The 21547-nt window shown below is 39.4% G+C and overlaps 1 protein-coding gene across 18 annotated transcripts in view; it reads left to right on the top strand.

Moving 5' to 3' along the window:
• SDK1 (sidekick cell adhesion molecule 1) overlaps positions 1 to 21547 on the top strand; it is a 656852-nt gene that overhangs the window by 460920 nt on the left and 174385 nt on the right. For all 18 annotated transcript variants that reach the window (XM_039493139.1, XM_039493140.1, XM_039493143.1 and 15 more), the window contains 5 exons: positions 10551 to 10634; positions 16234 to 16428; positions 17587 to 17703; positions 17973 to 18140; positions 20617 to 20719. In XM_039493139.1, coding sequence (XP_039349073.1) covers positions 10551 to 10634; positions 16234 to 16428; positions 17587 to 17703; positions 17973 to 18140; positions 20617 to 20719 — 667 coding nt within the window. The remainder of the gene's footprint in view (positions 1 to 10550; positions 10635 to 16233; positions 16429 to 17586; positions 17704 to 17972; positions 18141 to 20616; positions 20720 to 21547) is intronic.

Raw genomic sequence — 21547 nt, forward strand, 5'->3', positions numbered from 1 at the left:
CCATGCAGTGTGCAGTGGCGGTCAAAAAAGCAAACAGGATGTTAGGAATCCTTAAAAAAGGGATAGAGAATAAGATGGAGAATACCTTATTGCCATTATATAAATCCATGGTATGCCCACATCTTGAATACTGCAGATAGATGTGGTCTCCTCATCTCAAAAAAGATATTGGCATTAGAAAAAGTTCAGAAAAGGGCAACTAAAATGATTAGGGGTTTGGAACGGGTCCGATATGAGGAGAGATTAAAGAGGCTAGGACTTTTCAGCTTGGAAAAGAGAGACTAAGGGGGGATATGATAGAGGTATATAAAATCACGAGTAGTGTGGAGAAAGTGAGTAAGGAAAAGTTATTTACTTGTTCCCATAATATAAGAACTAGGGGCCACCAAATGAAATTAATGGGCAGAAGGCTTAAAACAAATAAAAGGAAGAAGTTCTCCAAACAGTTGTTCTTCACACAGCGCACAGTCAACCTGTGGAACTCCTTGCCCAAGGCTAGGACTATAACAGGGTTTAAAAGAGAACTAGATAAATTCATGGAGATTAAGTCCATTAATGGCTATTAGCCAGGATGGGTAAGGAATGGTGTCCCTAGCCTCTGTTTGTCAGAGGGTGGAGATGGATGACAGGAGAGAGATCACTTGATCATTACCTGTTAGGTTCACTCCCTGTGGGGCACCTAGCATTGACCATTGGTGGCAGACAGGATACTGGGCTGGATGGACCTTTGGTCTGACCCCATATGGCCGTTCTTGTGTTCTTATGTTCTCAAGCACTAAACCTGTGGCTTTATTGAATGGATTAGGCAGGAACAGTCTGGTTACAATTCAGAGGAAATAAAAAGATCTTGCAAATCAAGGCGTAGGGATGCTCATAGAGGAAACAACTAAAGAAATGCAGAAGTGTGTCCTCTAGCTTGATAAGAGAATGCATAGTGTAATAATACACTGGTTTTGCTCCAATCCTTTAAATCCTTTTTTAAATGTTGGTGACTAAATGAAAGTCCCTCCTAGCATCAGTTTTTTATGTTGAGCACATTGGACACTTCACCAAGCTAAAAGAGAAGCTTTTGAATTACAAGCCAGTTCTGATTTCAAACTGTGGGTCTAATCTGATTCTTTATCAGATATCAGGACAAATTTACAGCCATACAAGTATCCTAGATAGGTAGATTATTGCTTTGTTAATGACACCCTGGCTGTTGATGTTGATCAGAATTGATACATATAGTACTTGTTGCACATTATAGATTAAACGGAAAATGTTATGTTGTAAGACTCTAGCATATAGGCTCCATTCTGTAAAAGTGCTTTAAGGCACTTTATGTAAGATGAGAAACTGCTCGTTTCTCTAGCAAGATGTGTTCCAGTTTCATTTTGTAGCACTCTTTCCCTTTTATATTTAGATCCTACTGTGTGAACTTTAGTTCCAGCTTCTTTCCTCTGTATTCAATTCTTAGAATTATTACCTTGCAGCCGCTCTTCCTTTAAGGAGCAGGGACACATTTCATTTATTTATGATTTTGTTTTAAGCCCTTTTTTATTCATAAGATTTTATTGTGACTAGTTTAATTTTGCTGCTATGCTGTCAGATCCTGCCTAGTGTAATACTTAAAGCAGCCTCTCAGTGTAAAGGGTACTTAAATATAGTTAAACTAAACCTGAGAAAAAAGTCACTGGGGACTCATAGTAAAATGGTGATGCCACCTTTGATTAGGAGCATGTCTACTCTCTTCTTTTAGATGTTTTATTTATTTCTATCTCGGTATTAGAGGGCCGTCAGTGAATGAAGTTATGAAAAGAGCCATAGATATGAACAAACAGATGAAAGAAAGCAGAAACAAATTGGTTACCAATTACTTTTATTTTGTCCTGATGGAACAAGACACTCTAGTTGCAGGTGTTTACTCAATGTGTCAGCATTGCCTGCTACGTTTCTTTATTTATGAGTTTCTTGAACAGCAGGATGGATGTCTAATTCCAAACAGGAAGCAGAATCAAGAGATTAGTAGTTAATTCATGAAAGAACTGTTCAACCTCAGAGTTCCAAAATGGAACAGAGCCATTGTTTAATTAGCAAGGGAATGGATTCTGGAGGAAACTGGAGACACGACTCAAACAGCAGAGGCTCCTTGTGCTAATGGGATGCTCTTTCTCTGAGCTTTATTTAGAGGTGTTTCCCAAATCACTTACATAATTAAAATCTGTTTTAGTAGCACTTACAGGGACTCAAGTATGCCTGTTTATTTACATGTATGAAATATTTGTAGGATGCACAAATTGATACCATATCACAGCAAGAGCTGTGCTTCTGGGCAGGATAATATGGAATGAATTTAATGAGCAATCTCATGCTTACAATAAAAAATTGCGTTAATGGAACAGTTTTTTTTATTTTTATTTTTTAAGTTATTATGATGTGTCAAATGCACTTGCTCAGGTGATGTAGTGATGAGAGCGGTATAAGTACTGGATGGATTCATACCTGGCTAGCTAGACCCTGCAATTACCATATTGAACAACAACAAGGATAAGATATCAAGAACATTAAACAGATTTAAAATAGACAAAATGTTATAAAACACACGATTCCTTCCATTCTCCAATCAATATGTCATGCGACTAAGAGCCTGATCCCGAGATACTCAGCATCTCCAGCTCCTGCCGACTTTTAATAGAAGCCAAAAGAATCCTATGCTGAAGAGCCTATGGTCAATTTAAACCCCTAGTAGAACCTGCAAGAATGTTCTTTTTAAAGTACACTTGAGTTGTATATTAAAATCATACAGAGCATTTGCAAAATCTGAATACACAGTGTATTAGAATAGTGCGTTCACAAGTATAAAGCTTGCTAGCCTCTTGCTACACTGCCATTTCCCAATGAAGGTGGAAACGCTCCTTCTGACATCTTCATATTGTTTCAGCAAAGATAAACTGAGGCGGTTCCAAACTCTGGTTTCATTAGCTGCAGTTGTTAGAAATTTTTTAAAGGGTAACATGTTCCTCGGTTGGCAGAGTAACAGTTTGGGGAAGTTTTGTTGCAGATTAGATAAGAGCACATTTGTTTTACCACTAACCGTTTGAAGATTAAGTTATTGAAAGAGTCTGCTCATGACCAAACTCATTTACAAACTGAGCTTTTTAAAAAATCTTTTACTCCAGTTCTTCAAATGCCTTTAACAGTTATTTTTAAACTGACTTTTTCTATGGGAGATTATGAATTCCAGGACTGAGAGAGTGTGGAAAATGAAAAGGAAAATGATTGTGCTTTAAAGCAGATAGAGATTGAAAACAAAATCTGAACAAAATGAGAGAGAGACACAGCAATACAAAGACATCAGAATGGTCTTTTGCGACAGAGTAGCAGTATAAAATTTTGTGCCAAGTATAAGGGAATTGAAGAAAATATGATGGAACAGAGGAAAATTACATGATCGAAGATTAATCTATCTTCAGTATTCTTTCTGTAGCTGGAAGCATTGGCCAGCATTTTCTTTCTTTTATTTTTCTTTTCCTTCTTTGTTTTTCCTTGAGAGAGCTTTTGTATGCTAGCTGGGTACGGTTATTTCCAAGAATAAGATCCTAGGGGGCAATTTGGAACAGAAGATGGGAAAGATGTCTAGGCCTTGCCCCTTTTGTGAAGGCTGCATGGAGTTTTATCCGGCACCAAGGGTACAGCATTGCGAGTTCACAGGATTCAGAGGCCAATCGGAAAACAATTATGAAGTTACTACAGAGAGCTGACCTGGTTGGAAGCTGAGATGAACTACAATTTGGTTGGCAGTCACAGGTAGGTGGCCCATCATGACTGCCCCTCAAAGTAAGGAGCAAAGACACCACAAACCAAGCTTAGAAACCAGAGGAGAGAATTTTAGTTAAGGATTCTGTTTTTGCATAGGGAAATAAAAATACAATACATGACCCTTTCAAGGCAGGGAATTCTGGGAGTTACCTTGAATATAAAAACCACTTGACGTGCCCAGACTTGAGTTCAGGGGCTCAGAGAGGGAAAATCTTTGGGGAGATTACCTGAAGCATCTGGAAAGAGTAGACCTGAGTTGTTCCTAGGCTTCCCAGACTGTTGAGCTGTATTTAGAATCCATGTGTCATCCTTTTAAGAATCTTTTTTGCTTTCATTAGATTTATTCTGTGATTGGTACCTCTTTCTCCCTTCTTTATTTTAATTTTTTTTTACAAAGATCTTTCAGATGTGTATTTATTTTACTTATTCAGGTGTCTGTCATACATTAAAAATGCAATCACATAAGAAGATATTAGGTTCTCCCCACTCTGGGGACAAAACTGTGCTAGTTACAACCAGGCTTGAAGAAATTGTTGCTAACATGGAAAGGGATTTTTCCTGAGATTCATATTCTCCAAACCAGACCACCTGGAGGTAGTCTGTGTAGGTCTATAACAGTTCTGTGACTGATTTCAGACGAAGAAAAGTCCTGGTTCAAGAAAACTGTTATCAACATTTGTGTATGGACATGGGTGTATGATATAGTTCTACTCCCAAGATGGACAGATTCTTATCCACCTTCACACTTTGTACTCTAAGTTACTTTAAAGCCGCCAGTCCCATCTTCCTTGTAGGATGTTCAGTGACTCATTTGGTTTATATTAATAATGGAGACAGGTTCCAAACTTTCCACTCAAATATGCAGGGCTGAATTTCTGACTGATATGGAATATTGGCTTGTGGTGGAACCCTTGGGGCTTTTTCTGCTCTTTCTGACTTCCATGAATGGATCTTGGATTAAGTCACACATCTCTGATGCAGCTTGAAGGGTGTGTAATGGATGTTGACTGTTATCTTTAGAATTTTAAAAATCACTTTCCATGTAACTCTCTATGTGGGAGAGGTTTGAATAGTATCAGATTTTGCAGGCTCCCAAGGGGATTGTGGGGAGACTGTTTACAGAATAATGTCAACAATACATAAAAAGCCTCAACAACTATTAAAACTACCTATTTCTATTCAGATATCCCTTCTTCCTCTTGCTTGTTCTTGGCTCTTTAGTCAAGATCGACCCAGTATCTGTACAACGATAATATCTGAACCCATATAGTATCTGTTCTGCTGGTCTAATATCTCATCTGCCCTTTCTCATTAAGCATCACCCTGCACTGCCAGGAGGGGTGAACCTGATGATTTCACCTCTTACTTCTGATTCTATAATTAATGTAAATTAGACAATTGGCCTGATCCCAAGATATCACTGCCATCCTCTGGAAATTGGTGTTTCTGGGTCTCCTGGTATCACAATGTGTAGTTTGGTGGGCACTATAATTTCACCACACATTTTCCCACCTCACTTTCCCCTAATATGACGAATTGTTCAAATTCTCATATTGTGGGATTTAAACCAGTCATTAATCTATACTCTAAATATGTAATAGATTCATAGAGAAATACAGGATACTACTGTAGAATATTATTTGACACAATGAAACGTCATTGTAACTACCTTGGGTACGCTCCCCCTGGTTGAGACTCATCAGGCTGTTGTACTGGACCCAGACCTTGGGTCCTACATCCTCTTAGCTTGCTGGGGCTGGGCAGAGTTCAGGCACTGTTTTACTGGTTTTGGGTGAGACGGGTTGGGTCACAGAAACCCCCCTTGGGACTGCCACCTGATGTGCTGGGACTACCTCTAAGCCCTGGCAGCTTGGGACTTCAGAGCCCTCCCTGGTTGTGCCAGACACACTAGCCTGCTACACACACCGACCCAAGTCTGAACCATGTCCCCCCAAAAGCTGCAGGCTTAACTGAAAACAGCTTAAGAAGTGCTCTTGTCTCCAACACCCAGATACCCAGTACCCAATGGTATCCAAACCCCAAATAAATCCATTTTACTCTGTATAAAGCTTATACAGGGTAAACTCATAAATTGTTTGCCCTCTAGAACACTGATAGAGAGAGATGCACAGCTGTTTGCTCCCCCGGGAATTAATTGCTTGCTCTGGGTTAATTAATAAGTAAAAAGTGATTTTACTAAATATAAAAAGTAGGATTTAAGTGGTTCCAAGTAATAAAAGACAGAACAAAGTAAATTACCAAGCAAAATAAAATAAACCACGCAAGTCTAAGTAAGAAACTAAATGCAGATAGATCTCACCCTCAGAGATGTTCCAATAAGCTTCTTTTACAGACTAGACTTCCTCCTAGTCTGGGTCCAGCAATCACTCACACCCCTGTAGTTACTGTCCTTTTTTCCAGTTTCTTTCAGGCATCCTTTGGGGTGGAGAGGCACTATCTCTTGATCCAGCTGAAGATAAAATGGAGGGATTTCCAAGGGCTTATAGAGCCTCTCTTGTGGGTGGAAACCCCTCTCTCCCCATGTAGAATCACAGCTACAAGATGGAGTTTTTGAGTCACATGGGCAAGTCACATGTCCATGCATGACTCAGTTCTCTACAGGCCGAGCCATTTCCCACATGTTAGCCTGAACGTTCCCAAGGAAGCTTACCTGTGGATTGGTGTCTATCAAGGTCCATTATTACCCAAGTACTTTCATTTACCTGAATAACCCCTTCACACTATGTTGACCGAATCTGCCTTAGGTGCTTTCTACAACAAACACTTTAAATACAAGCATAGAGCCAATGCTCATAACTTCAGATATAAAAATGATACATGCATATGAATAGGATGAATACATGCAGTAGAGCATAACCTTTGCAAAGATATGTTACATGGCATATCTAGCATAAAATGTATTCCAGTTATGTCATATTTACAATCATAAGCATATTTTTATAAAGCATTATGGGGTGCAACATCACACTGGGCATCTAGGCACACATTCCAGATGCAGATCCTGTGTCAACACTGCTCTTGGCACTAAGGACCCTGTGGTCTAGTTGCCTTGACCCTGAAACTAGAGCCAGCTCCGAAGCCTCCCCAGTGGCTGTCGCATGCTATCAGAGTTCTTCCAAAGCTGTGGATGGACCCTCTAATGTATTTATTTTCCTCTTCCATGGTTACATGACTGTATCAACGAGTGATGCCAACTCTTCAAAGGAATTTTTAAACACACCCTTTAATTTTAGGCAGCACAAGAGATACGCTGATATAGGGAAAAACATGAGGTCTGCATGAAAACCCCTGCCTCAGTTTCCTCACCACTCCCAAAAACTCTTTGGGATTTGGTCAGAATCTTTTCAGGGCCCTGGAACCCTCCTTTCTTCCTTCATCTTCTGCCCAGTCTTAATCTGCTTTTGTTTCTGGCCTCTCCTCCCAAAATGGCTGGTGAGAGAGAGCCCTTCTTTTATAAAGTTTGTCAGGTAACTACCATAATTGACTTCAAGTCCTTCATCGTATGATCTCACTTGGAAGAAAAGGTTTATCTGAGCAGTAGCTAACTCATTCTCCAAGGGAGCTTCTATTTGAACAGGACAAGATGGGTCAGGTTAACAATCTGATTACTTTGAATTGCCCTCTCAGTGCCTTTATGAATCCCAGTTCAAGATGGAGGCAAAAAAGATAACAGGGAAGGCACAGTGCAGTTTTACAATCAAAATAGTATTCATGAAACCAAATGGAGTTTGTACTTTGATATAGATACATACAGGCATATACTAATTCATGACACTCAAAAAAGCCCATTTCAGAGGGAAATAGATTTTTTTTCCTTTTAGGTTACCAGTTTGAATTTGGTTCTAGATCCCTAACCATCTGTTGGCTATTAGTCTCAGTGAACGCATTCGTATCACCCAAAAAAACCCCAAAACAAAACACCACCACAAAACCCGAAACAAAACACCATTGTGACTGGTTGTCATGTTGGCAATTAGCAGCTGGAACTTGCGCTGCACTTGCAAGGAGGCTAAGGCCCCAATCCAGCAAAGGTACTACGCACCTACTTTACTGTTTCAAAGGACTGGGGCCCAAATTATCGTTTTCCATGCTGTACCTGTTCTGTAGATAAGCAGGGTTCACTCTCCAAGGCTGTAAAGCTATAGTACTTTGTATAGTACTAAAAATTCATTGAAGTATGCCTAAAACCACATGTAAATGATTCAGTGTGAGTGGATAGCAATTGCACTGATATATTATGTAGGGTTTTTGGCTGCTTATTGTGGCTTCAGTTGTCCAAGGTATTAAGCACTCTATCCTTGGTCTCGCAAAGCACTTAAAAATGTTTTATTTTAAACATGTGAGTAGTCCCGATTAAGCCAATGAACTCCTTAAATGTCATGCATCAGACCTGCAGAAATCATCAGATTGACTTTAAAATTATGAAATGTTAACAAATAAATTCTGAGTTCCTTTTATTTGCCTTCTGGGTTTTGAGCTTTCAGACTTTACGTTTTCAAGCTTTCCTCCACAACCATGAGGACTAGAAACTTACTCTTTTTCTTTAAGTGAAAGTTGAGATTCTTATGTAATAACTTAATTTCAGGAGTTGGGATCAAATGTAACAAAATTTGCAGAAAAAGTCACAAGAGTTTGCAACTCTGCTACTCTTGTGTTTAAAGTTAAACATGTTCTTTTGCTGGATTGTAAAGAGAATGCTCAGCAACTTGAATCATGATTTCTATGACCTGCGCTGTGATCCTACAATGAGTTTCAATTTTATGTTCAGCTTTTCAATTTGTGGTTTAGAGTAATGAACGAGACTTCATATGCAATATATAACATCTTATTATGTGTGTTATCAGAATTTGTATAGCTGGGCAGTAAGGATCAATAAGATTTACACATTTATATTATTAAAATGTAAGAAATCACTTGGTCAGTTCAGTTTATTGCAGTGGTTCTCAAACTAGGGCCACCGCTTGTTCAGGGAAAGCCCCTGGCGGGTTGGGCGGTTTGTTTACCTGCCGTGTCCACAGGTTCGGCCGATTGCGGCTTCCACTGGCTATGGTTTGCCACTTCAAGCCAATGGGGGCTGCGGGAAGGGCGGCCAGCACATCCCTCAGCCCGTGCCACTTCCTGCAGCCCCCATTGGCCTGGAGCTGTGAACTGTGGCCGGTGGGAGCCGGGATCGGCCGAACCTGCAGACGCGGCAGGTAAACAAACTGGCCCGGCCCGCCAGGGGCTTTCCCTGAACAAGCGGCGGCCCTAGTTTGAGAACCAATGGTTTATTGGTTTTGCAATGTAGATGAGTTTTCTAGACAGTTTCACATCTTTGCCCCCTCATTCTCTGCACAGGCTCTGACTTTGTTTAAATGGAATATAGAAATGTAACATCTGTAATGGATTCTTAGAGGGATACCTCTTCTCTACATTGGAGAGAACATTTTCTAGTGGTTAGAGCGGAGGAGGGGGGATTGGAGTCCTGAGTTCTAATTGCGGCTCTTGTACTGACTTGCTGTGTGGGTATGGGAATGTCACTTAACCTCTCTGCAAAATGGGGTAACAACACTTACTATACCACCAGTTATGTGGTGAGGAATAGTGAATTAATATTGTAATGTAATATACATAGGGATTCTTGTATGATTTTATTCTATTTATGAAAATAAGTAATGCCATACAGTTAGTACTAAGTGTACCAAGTCTGGACCACGGAATTATTTATATGTTGTTGGGGTGGGATTGAGACATAGATAGCCTAAAGCTACCTTGGGCCATCTTTAACCCACTACACTTTTTCTCAAATATACTTGTATTCTTCAAGAGGAAAATGCACAGCAAATCATATCCCCTTTTCTGTATTTTCCACCCTTTTAAGAGGCAATCAGTGCATGGTGTTTGTGCTTAGTTATGCTATGATACAATTGTAGTTGTAATCAAATAAAATGCTTCTGAAAACAGTACTCAGATGATAATCACATTGAGTAAACTATGGCAGTTTTTAGTTACCATGATAATCACTGCAACCTTAATGCCTGTGGGACTTTGACACGATACTCCTGAAATTTTATGTCGCATAGATTAAGTAGTTACATGACCGTGTGTTCTACAATCCCCCAAGTCTAGTCTTTGTTTAATGCAACCTATAATGTCTTTTGTTTAGTCCTAATGATAAACTGTTGGTTTTGTTGGTTATTACTGCATGTTCAATTAAAGCATTAAATCTGTTTGCTTTCAACAAATAAAACTGTTAGGGTTTGGGTTTTTTTTTTAATATACTGTGCTTACTTTCTGATATAGGGTCACTGACATGGTATGGCACTTTATTTGACATGCTTCATGACTTCATGAGAAGCTGGTGTTTAGCTTAGATACTGAAGCAAACTATTCTATAAAATATTATGCTGTAAATATAAACCTTTATGAACCTCTTGGGATGGCCTTTCTAAACAGAATTAAAACATTCCATGATTCAAACCTATCAAATGAAAAGTAGCCGCTGCACTGAGTATTAATCTGCAGTGTGAAACGCTAAATATAAATTGGCATCGCCTCAGCTATCTTTGAAGTTCATATTCATCATAGGAAAAAACAACAAACAGCCCTCCCATGATCCCCAAACAGGAGATGAACTAGGCAGTTTGTATTATACTATATTAAATACAGCATTTGTGAGGAAACTATATTAAATTCTTTAAATCAACCTCAGTTTTCATTTTGTTGTTTGTTTCCTTTCTATTCTAAAGAGCCACCCTATTTCACTGCTGAGCCTGAGAGTCGAATTTTGGCCGAGGTGGAGAAAACAGTGGACCTCTTATGTCAGGCAATGGGTGAGTGCGAAAGTACATAAAATATATGAAGCTGCTTAAAAGGAGTACGAGCTTGGAAAAAATAAATGCACCCTCTTTTGAACAAAGCCGCACCTAATACCAATTCCTAACATTTCGGGGTAGATTTCAGAGAGCTATTACCATTTATAACATCTGAGGAGCTGCCCCTTCACCTGTAGACAATTGGGCTGTTCTTTTAGTTTTGTTTTGTACGTGTGATACAAGTAAGTGGAATTTTGGTATAAGAACTGGGTAACATTAATGCTGCTTGTCTGCTCGGCAAAATAGCCCCTGCTCCTTCCCTTCCTGTTTCTTGCTTTAGAGAATACTTTCTGCAATTGTAGTTGGCTAAAAAGGATTAGGGTCTTGAGCCAGCAAATTAACTGAAGTAAAACAATGGCTTTGGGACTCATAACTTGGGACGCTGCGAAACAATCAATAATTCCAATAGTTAAGCCTCCTTGTTGAAAATTATGGTGCTTTTACACTGAGTAGAAATGTCAATTGCAGTAATGTTCAAGTGTAGTTACACTTTTTCTTTCCATTTTTAATTGGAAGGTGTTCAATGCCATAACAACCTTCAAAATACTTATAACTGGACTTAAAATGAAATGCTTTTTTCGATACAATTCCAAAGAAGCAGATGCATGCCCTCTAATTAAAAAATAGGAAGCATCATAATCTAGTGATTAGAACAGTGAGCTGCAAGTTTCTAACCCTGAATATTATGTTCGACTCTGCCACTGAATTGACTTATGACCTTGGCAAGTCATTTAGCCTCTCAGTGCCTCAGATTCCCTACCCATAAATGGGGATAATAGTGCACACCCAGTAAAATGCCTTGAGGTCCTGAAATGAAAGGTGCTATAAGTGCAAAGTATTGTCATTAAAACAGTTATAGACACAAGAGCACTGTGAGAAAACTGTAAATCATTAACTATTTCAAATACCACTTTCCCAACACCAGCTGTTTTTGACAATATGAATGTTCTTTATAGCATGTTGTTGTTCCCATTCCCACTAATCCACCCCACCCCTGCCTGTGCCAAATAAGGTGCTGCGGAGTGCTATAAATTCATATTTTGGTAAATATATTGGGGTTTTTCTGTTACCCAGATGAGATTCTCACCCAAGTAGCTGTTGTTTTTTTAAATCATACCATTTGCAAAACTGGCTATAATAATATTTTTCTGAGATTTGTCAAGTGTGTGCCAAGCATATAACTTGAGCCTCTGGACTCTCCCGTGCCCAATGGGAGAACTATCTAAAACCCCAACTGCTTGTCAGCTATTAAAAGAAAAAATCTGTCCTTGAGAGGTCATGCAGACCTCCTGGTGCTTTCTGACTTCCCTTTCAGACCTACTCTTCCTTCCATCTAGCTCCCTGGGGAACTGGTGGGGCATTCCTAAGCAGTCTTATGGCCAGGATCCTGTTTGTGCAGTGGAACCCTCTTATAGCCAAATCAATTAATATACCTTCAATGTGGATACAATCCGTGGACAGTAAGGCAGTTCTTCTGCCAGAGTCTTGGTTAGCTGCATAACAAGCATGCAGAGGGACTCCTGGCCACATGCCAGCTCAATATAAATTAGGAAAGAGCAGGGATTAGGGGCACAGGAGTGATTGGGGGGGGGGACACTTTGTCTGTGATTACACAGATCAAGCTGCCACACGCAAATCCTTAAAAAGAGGTTGCTGCTCCTGTTCCAGCTCAGCTGCCCTGTGCCTTGGCCACAGGTATGAAGGTGGATTTGATTTCACCCAGCTCCTGTGGAAGTGTCTGCACAAAGCCCATTTACTCAGCCTTTGCGCACTGTGAGTGTGAGAGACGGATTAATTTCACAGTTTAAGTAGCGATTAACTATAAATAAAATTGCAGCCTGCACAGACTAGCTTTTTACTTCCTCAGAAATGGAGTTTCTGTATATCCAATATCTCTCAGCAGCCATTGATGCTTTGTACATTTTCAATGCACGTTTTTTATCCTGTTCCTTATTTACTTATAGAAAGCATGGAGCTGCAGGCCGCATTGGCGGTGTCATGGGAGTGCAGTTAATTGGACAACAGTTCTACCTGTGTAAACAAGTAGATGGAAGGATACTTATGGGACACGGCAGCCCACTGGGAGATGGTGGTGCTAGAAAAAATAACAAAAATAATAATTTAAACTTCTCTAGTCTTTAATCCATGATCTCCATGTACAACTGCTAAAACTCAGACCCTGGCTATAAGATTGTTGGCCCTATTTACAGATGGGGAAACTGAGTCACAGTGTGGTTAAGTTACTTGCCCAAAGTCATATAGTAAGTGGTAAAGCCAGGAATGAAGTTCAACTTTTCTGGCTCCCAGTCTCCTCTCTAACCATTAGATTAATTTTCTAATCTTGGTAGAGTGCTTTGGAAAATGTATGGCACTCGATAAACGCTAAGTATTATGATAATTTTATTTTATGAATCTTTAGATCACACTCCATCCCCTCAAACAGCAAGGTAGGACCAAGGGTTGGCAAAATGCCTACATGGAGGAATAAAGATCTTTAAAATGTTTCCTTCTCTAGATTTTCCGTTAGGATGGATCAGGGAGAAATAAAGACAAAATTCATGATTGTTTTTGCTATTTTTAAAATTTTCATTGCAAAATGAAAAAAGAGAGTTTTGTATAATTTTAGAAGCAGTTGTCTCTGGGAAGATCACTAAAATCCCAAGTGAATGCTATTGACAGGCTCCTAAATGCTTAGATAAGATCCTTGTTTATCCATATGAGATAAGATTCATAACGGGGAGGTAGGGGAATGTATCCATGGCTGAAACATAGGAAATAAAGAGATGGTAATATTCATTTTATCAGCTGAGTTAGTGATGGAAAGGTGTATTTCACAGTGATTATAGGATTAGGATTTTTTGCTAATATTGTTAGTGGGAAGGGATTTGAGAAATGACTCTAATGTTAAAGGTAGGGGTCAAAGTATTGAATGCCAGGTTTCATTATCTGAATGCCCATCAAATCTAATGTGTGGGAAAATGGAGTTGTTATTATTTAAACTTGAAATCATTTCCAGCCTCTTCCATATCAGGAGGACTGTTCCATTCTGTTTCTTCATTGCTCAGTGATAATTTGTATTTGCCCAGGGGATTTTCAAAAGTTGAATAACACCCTTGCACTGAGAATTCTGAACATTAGAGTTTATGCTAATTTTGTATATGGGCTGTTGTATGAAATTGAAATTGTGCCTGTTGCATGGTGGTACACTGCATCTATTCATATCAACACCACACACTGTGTACAGTGGATTTCTTTCGGAGATGATTATCAGCTTCAGAGGTGATTTTGGCAATGGATGCATGTTTGTATAAATAACATTAGGATGAATCAAATATTCTTTTCTGCTACTTCTTATTTTTTGTACATTTTTATTTGGGTAAATATAACTTTGTCCACACTCAGAGGATGAGTAAAATTGAAAGGAGACACAAATTGATATGTTATGTCATATTAGTAACTTTGGGATTTTCAAAATAATGGTAATTTTGTGCTCTTCTATAGTGCCTCCCATCAGAGGATTTCAAAGTCTGCTAACATTAAGGTGAAATTCACTGCCTGCCCAAGGCTCTATGCATCCTAAGGGCTTAAATGAGGCAAAGGGCCTTCACCAGAGTGAATTTCACTCATTAAGGAATTAAACCTCACAGCTGCCCGGTAATGTAGGTAACTACTATCCTTACTTTACAAATGTGAGACACGGAGATTGCTCAGCAAGTCTGAAAATCAGGCAACTTCAGTTCCCATTGACTACTTCAGTTGCCTAGATATTATTGTGATGGGTGCATTAGAGATAGATAAGGCAGACAGATGGATGACAGCCACAGACTGTAATGGAGTCTACAAACCCCATGCTGAATATAGACGAGGGAGTTGTGGGGAGGAGAGTCTCTCCTGTTTACAAGAAAATAGCCTAATCATACCCCCATGCAGCTGCCAGAGCTGCCAGTAATGGAGGCAGGCACCCACAGCTGCTGCCAATGGAGAAAACAAGGCTTGCTATAAAGAGGAGAGTGAAGAGCTGGAAGTGGAGGCAGAAAGATCGGGGGTGGCAAAGAGGTGACAATGCCACGTCTAAGAAAATAGCCAGGCAATTGCGAGGCCTAAAATTGAAGGATTGATAGACTTAATTGGCGGTCAGGGTCCAGGAACTGACCTGACCAAGAACAAACTAATGAGGGCCAGTCAGGAGATGCAGAGATCTGTCGAAAGACCACACCAGGAGACAGTGACTCTTACCTAGGGTGACCAGATGTCCTTATTTTATAGGGACAGTCCTGATTTTTGGGTCTTTTTCTTATATAGGCTCCTATTTACCCCTCCACCCCATCCCCTGTCCTGATTTTTTCACATTTGCTGCCTGGTCACCTTACTCTTACCTTAGAATCAGTCAGTGGTTCAGATTCTGGGCTGAGTTCCAGCTGTGCCTGTAAGCTCAACACAGCTTGTGGTGGAGACTAGGGGTGGGTCAATGTCGTTTAAGCATTTATGCCCTCCCAATCTTGGGGTCATCCAGTTCCATCATAAAGTAAAGCAACTTTATGGCTGCTTTACTTTAGGCCCTTGGGGGCTGTTCAGGAAGAGCCAGGGACTGCTGGAGTAGGAGGACAATGCAGGGATCGTGATGGGTAGCATAGGCGCGTCTATGGCTACCCTACACTACTGGATAACTCCACTCGGAAGGGAAAATCCTCCACTGGCCCAAACTGCTGAATGTATAGTCATTTTTATGCAGCAGACTGGTGTGACGTGTCTACAGTGTAAGTGAAAACCTGTGTCAGTATTTCTATATATGTGTATGCAAGAAAAGAGTAATACACAGTATGAGGCATTATTTTTAAGGTAGGATTTCTGTTTACGTTTTGGTTTGCATTAATGCACAAATGTTTCAACTACGGCTGAAGTAGATAATTAATCAAAATACAAATTTTAAAACAGGCTTACTGAATACAATATGCTGCTTGTACATTATCGCTTAAAGATACACTGCCAGTTATCAGGAAAAGGATTGTTAAATTAAGAATTAAAATACCTATTACAGTCACTTCAGCATTTCATTGTTAATGTGTAATTTGCCATTTTCTTTTAATTTTGACAACTTGACTGTAACGGCATATAAGACTTTTATTCAGGATGAAACTACACTATAGGAATTTCTATGTCACAGTGTTGCTATGTTTTACATTTACAGGATTTTGGTTTTAATTTAAAATTTTGTTTTAAACAATTTTTCCTAAAGTGTGGTATGAAGTATGATTATGAGGAAGAAAACATGATAGGGTTATCTCCACACTCTATCATTATTTCCTGTTTTTGTCATTACGCTTTCTACAGTATATTATTGTCATTGATAACATGATCTGTATTCACCATTGATCAAACAGTACATTTGTACAAATATCTCTATATTTATATATATCTTGGGTGGGGCAAGTTAGGCTACATAGGGCTCAATTTTGCGCTCAGATATTTGACTGTAACATTGCTGTGTACTTGGATTGTACAGAGTATTCAGTGATCTGCAAAGAATAATAGTGAATTGGTTTTGTTTCATATGTAGGAGTTCCCATTCCCACTCTAGCCTGGTATAAGGACTCTGTTCCTATCAACGAGCTACAGAATCCTCGTTACAAAGTGCTAACGGATGGGGGGCTGCAGATCCAGGGACTGCATCCTGATGACTCTGGAATCTTTCAGTGTTTTGCCAGTAATAAAGCTGGAGAAATACAGACTCACACCTACCTGGATGTAACCAGTGAGTACGGAACTATGGTAATGATTAATGAGAGCAATGTTCCCATTTCAGATAATTGATTGAAGGGCCACAATCATTTTGTATAGTCTTCTGGACAGCTTTGTGGGTGCAGTGGATTGATTCAGATTGACTGAATTAAATCTATAGAGGCAACACCTGCACTTCCATAACCTTGTAAGTGTTCTAGAGCTAATGCATTCACTTGAGGCCTGATTCAAAGCACATTGAAGTCTATGGAAAGACTCTCATTGACATCAATGGGCTTTGGATTTATTCCTACATTTTAAAAATAAAATTGGGGGGAAAAATTGGGGTCTCTCTCTTCCTTTTAGTTCTATAGTTGAGTTTTCCTTTTCTAATGCTTTATATAATTCATGCTACTGTTTTATGATTGTGTAGGATGACACGTTAGGTAGATTTTGCTTGGGGGGAATAAACACACACAAAGTCAGAAGTTCCAAGTTAAACATATTTTTCAACAGTAAAAACCAAGTTAAATGTTGTAGTTACTGAATCACTCTGCCATCTTCTTTGTTGGAAAAATTACATGGTTGCCAGTGTAATGTTTTTTTTTTGTTTTTTTTTAAGCTCAAGGACAATATACAAGTACTGACCAGAATTCTTTGGGCTTTAGAAAACAGATCTTCAAGAGTTCGATATCTATGTGGGAAGTAATAAAGTGCAACTGGGGGAAAATAAGAAAGAAAAAACTTAGACAATGTATTGAATGAGAATCAGATTCTAACTATTTTTGGCTGACATTTAACTTTCAAAGTTAATGTCATTCTCAAGTTGCTTTTCATCTTAAAGAACTCTGTATTATGAAGATGAAAGCAAATAGTTTTGTTTATCTAGATTTCTGTATTCCCCAAAACACTAATTTTACACCTTTCCACTTTTATCATTAAGATCTCTTGCTTGTACTTGTACAAGCACTGATAGATTTTATTTTCCGTTTAGGTAATAAACTGTGTTAGAGCATTCCTAGGAGATGAATAATGAAAGGTTACAGTCACTGCTGAAAGGTTTTTATTTATTAGTGTCATGTCCTTCTCCACGATCCGCTCTATAAAGGTGGAAGTAAACCACTCTAGGATAGTAGTTAAGGGATTGTTTTGATAGGTGATCCAATAAATTTTTTTACCTTTTTGACTCCAGATATTACACCAACATTTACCCGACCTCCAATGGACACTACTGTTACAGAAGGGATGACTGCAGTATTAAGCTGTGAGGTTACTGGGGCTCCAAAACCTGCCATCACATGGAAAAGGGGTAAACACTTATTCTGGTGTGAAACCATAGTGAATTCCTGCTCTGTTCTCCTCTCAAATACTTTGGGAGAGTCCATTCAGCATGTACTTCTCAATTTTCTCTAGTTTGTTCTGTGCAAGAAGAGGATGGTTGTGTGTGTGTGTTTGTGCACGTGAATGAGTGTGTGAGCACCTTGTGTGGTTGTGTTACTTAATCTTTTGGAATTTCATTGCTTAATTCATGCGTTCCAAATAACAAGAGTCATGCTGTTTCCTCCTCCTATGTTTCAGGGAACCAGATCTTAGCCAGTGGCTCTGTTCAGATTCCCAGGTTCATTCTTCTTGAATCTGGTGGGCTCCAGATTATTCCCGTCTTCCTCCAGGATGCTGGCAATTATACCTGCTATGCAGTCAACTCTGAAGGAGCCCTGAATGCTTTCGCTATCCTGACTGTTTGGAGTAAGGATAATGCTTTGTTTTAAATCTAACATTAATCAAGAATTAATCAGTTTTTGGTGTGCACTCAAGAAATTGTCAAAGTATTATACAGTTCCACTTAATAGAAAAACTTGTATAAATGAATAGGAATAATGTGTCTATTTAAATAAATCTATCAATTTATCCTTTTTTGTGAAAGGATGAATATAAATTTTGTATATTTGGATAGCTATTCAGGATGTTTTTTCGAAAGAAACTAAATTTAATAAAGAATTAGCGTGAGTATGAGCTAACTTACACAGGTTTTACACTGGTGTAATTTCATTGGTGCTGATTCTCTGGCAGTGAAAAGCAGCTCTAAACCGGGCAGAGCTGGGCCACCTTAAGGATTCTCCCTACCTAAAGGAACCTTCTGATGGTATAGAACAGCCCTCATAGCTTCTGTGCCACCAACTCCCTGATTGCTGCCACGGGGTGTGTGGCCATAAGGTCATAAGTGATCCCTTGCTTACATAGTTACCTCTGACAGTTGTTGACAGCCAATGCAAAACACATCAGGCTTCAGCTGCTCTAAACCGATTTAGGGATCAGCCTGGTACCAATCAGGCTCAGGTTTGGCTTGCCCTCCACCACTACGTGGATTTGTACTGAGTATCCTCTTAGCTGGTCTACAGAGTCTGACCCACTGACTTTACCTGAGTTACTCCTGGTGTATGGGAGATGAGATACATTCCCAGTGTGGGAAATCCAAGCTACAAGTTAAAAAAAAGGGAATGGTTAACATGTTGCCATTAGCAGAAAAAACAAATCCTGAGTTGAGAATAAAAATCCTTTTTATAAAAAGTAGATTGCTCTCCTCTCCTTCCCTCTCTTGGAAGTGCAGCTTAGGGACTGATTATCCTTGGGGCGGATGGGGCACATTTTACATCTATTCATCCCCAAAAGAATGTAAACATTCCACCTTAGGATCTTGAGGGTATCTGGAATATACTGGCAATAAATGTAATGTAAGACACACTTGTCATATATGGCTGTCCTATTGATATTACTGGCTATGCATATGGTTTAAGTATTAGAATGTGTACTGCTTTGTATTCAGATACATTTAATGGAGCACAGCAGGGGGGTCTCCATTATAATTATGTCATAATTCATTTCTCAAGGGATCAAATACCTGTAATAGAGAGGGTCCCTGTTCATTTTTTCTCTCTTGCCAAACTTTTATGATCGAATATAACCACACACTACATGTACAGCAATGAGAACTCCATTACAGAGCTAACAAGCGTACACAGGTACAGTAGAAATAATACTGTCATAGTACATGGTATTAGTAATATTAGACATAGTGCATAATGATTGTAATGTTGTTGTAGCTGTGTTTGGTCCTAGACTATTAGAGAGACAAGGTGGATGACGTATGTTGGTGAGAGAGACAATAGAGCATACATAGAGCTTTTCTTCTTTGCGTAAGCTCAAAAGCTTGTCTCCCTCACCAACGGAAGTTGGTCCAGTATGAGATATTACCTCACCCAGATTGTCTCTAATAGTATGATATCTCTACTTGTACAGATCTGATTCAGTTGGTCATCTCTTGTACACCTGTGATTTCTCATTTGTTTTGAGTTATCATCTCTACGGGAATTTGGGACTGCATTCCTTTTATCCACCCATCTTCCACACTTTACTGTCTGCCTGTTTCAGCTGATGATATGAGCTGCCACCACCTCTTTGCTGAGCATAATAGAGATCTTTCACATTTGATCTAGTTGCTATAGTTACAAGCAATTATTGTGTTCTGTGTCTCCAGAGGTGTTTGAATTAAGATAGTTTTGCAACATTTGGGAAAACACCTCTTTCTTATGAAGAACATTTTCACTCCTTGAAACTGCTCTTCTTCCACCCTCATTGCATAGGTTTGATGGGATAAGGTGCCAATTATATTTTCCTGTTTCTGAATAATTTTCAGAGTATCTTCTTCCCTTGCACAGTTTTTGACTCCAAATAGCATGCCTGGGCTCCTGAATAACAATATTGTTGACTTATAGGCACCATAGATGATGTTGGAACTTTGACTTTGGGGTTGCCAGTAACTGGTTGCAGCAAAGACAACAAATAACATTTAGTACTCCTCCAGCGCTTTTCATATTCAAAGCACTGCCCGCAGATTAACTAAAAACTGCTCATGCTCGTGTCCTCTGCTGCTTCTCTAAAGCCTCTTCATCACATACTTAGGACCTCACCTTTACGTAGTTAAATTAGGTCGAGGGGTGAGGAGGGATCCACATAAAGTAGTGGTAAGAGTGTCCTGCCTGTTAGATTTAACTACTGGACAACCTTCCATATGCCATTCAGAGAGCTTCGCGCTCACACTCCCGTTGCCAGAGTGAAAGAGAGCTTCTTGCCCTTAGTGACAAATAACTCGTTCATTGCCTTTTGAGAAAGACAAGATAAAAGTCTGCAATTTTACCTGAACACTGGCTTCTGTTCTTTTCAGATCGCACTTTTATTGTTCACCCTCCTGAAGACAGCACTGTTATTAAGGGAACCACAGCCACTCTACAATGTGAAGCAACTCATGACCCTAGAATTTCAATCAGGTTGGTGGTGTCCATTATTGTTTGTATGGCTTATCTGAACTTAATTTTACAAACTATCAGAGTGTCATTAGGTGAGAAGTTTCAAGATCCCAGATTTCAGCATCAAGCCCTTGATTACCTCATCATAAGATTGTAGACTGCATCATTAATCACATAAATTCCATTTTCTACTTCAGTCTTATGTATTATTTACAATGAGCTATGTTCCACTTCATGACTTCAATACAGCCTTCCATGATTTCACTGTCAAGGTTAATACACTATCAATAAAACCAACTTGTCAGAAGCTGCTACTTAATGAGAGTAAAGCCCAAAGGGATCAAATAGGACTTCAGAAGTGTTTACATTGGGAGTGCTGAAACTCTAGGAGGGGGGCTGTCCCCACTCTCTGAAACACTTTAATAACTAAGGGATAAATTCTCATTTAATTGAACCCTGTGTAATGGAGAGCAGAACTTGCCTCTAAACTAGTAGATCTGCACACATGATTCAGAGGTAGCTCACCACTTTTAACAAACTGACAGCATTAAAATATGCACAGTTTAAAGGCACCATACTTGATTGTAGGGCTATGGACATACTATACACATGTTGTGTAGCGATATACATGTATCTAAATCTACACACACAAGGCTAGATCCTCTGGCATGGCAGCCATTTTGCATTGTGTTACTGGTGTAATCTGGCAATATACCTGGTGTAACTAGCTCAGGGAGGATCAGTCCGTGTAAGTGAAATCCTGAAATCCATACACCAAACAGAGGGGCTCTTATTCCTTCTCTTCTGCTGTCATCAGAGTATGGGGGTGTGGCTGGAGAAAAGGGGAAA

The sequence above is a fragment of the Mauremys reevesii genome, linkage group 10, assembly GCF_016161935.1.
Source record: "Mauremys reevesii isolate NIE-2019 linkage group 10, ASM1616193v1, whole genome shotgun sequence".
Classification (NCBI taxonomy): Eukaryota; Metazoa; Chordata; order Testudines; family Geoemydidae; genus Mauremys; species Mauremys reevesii.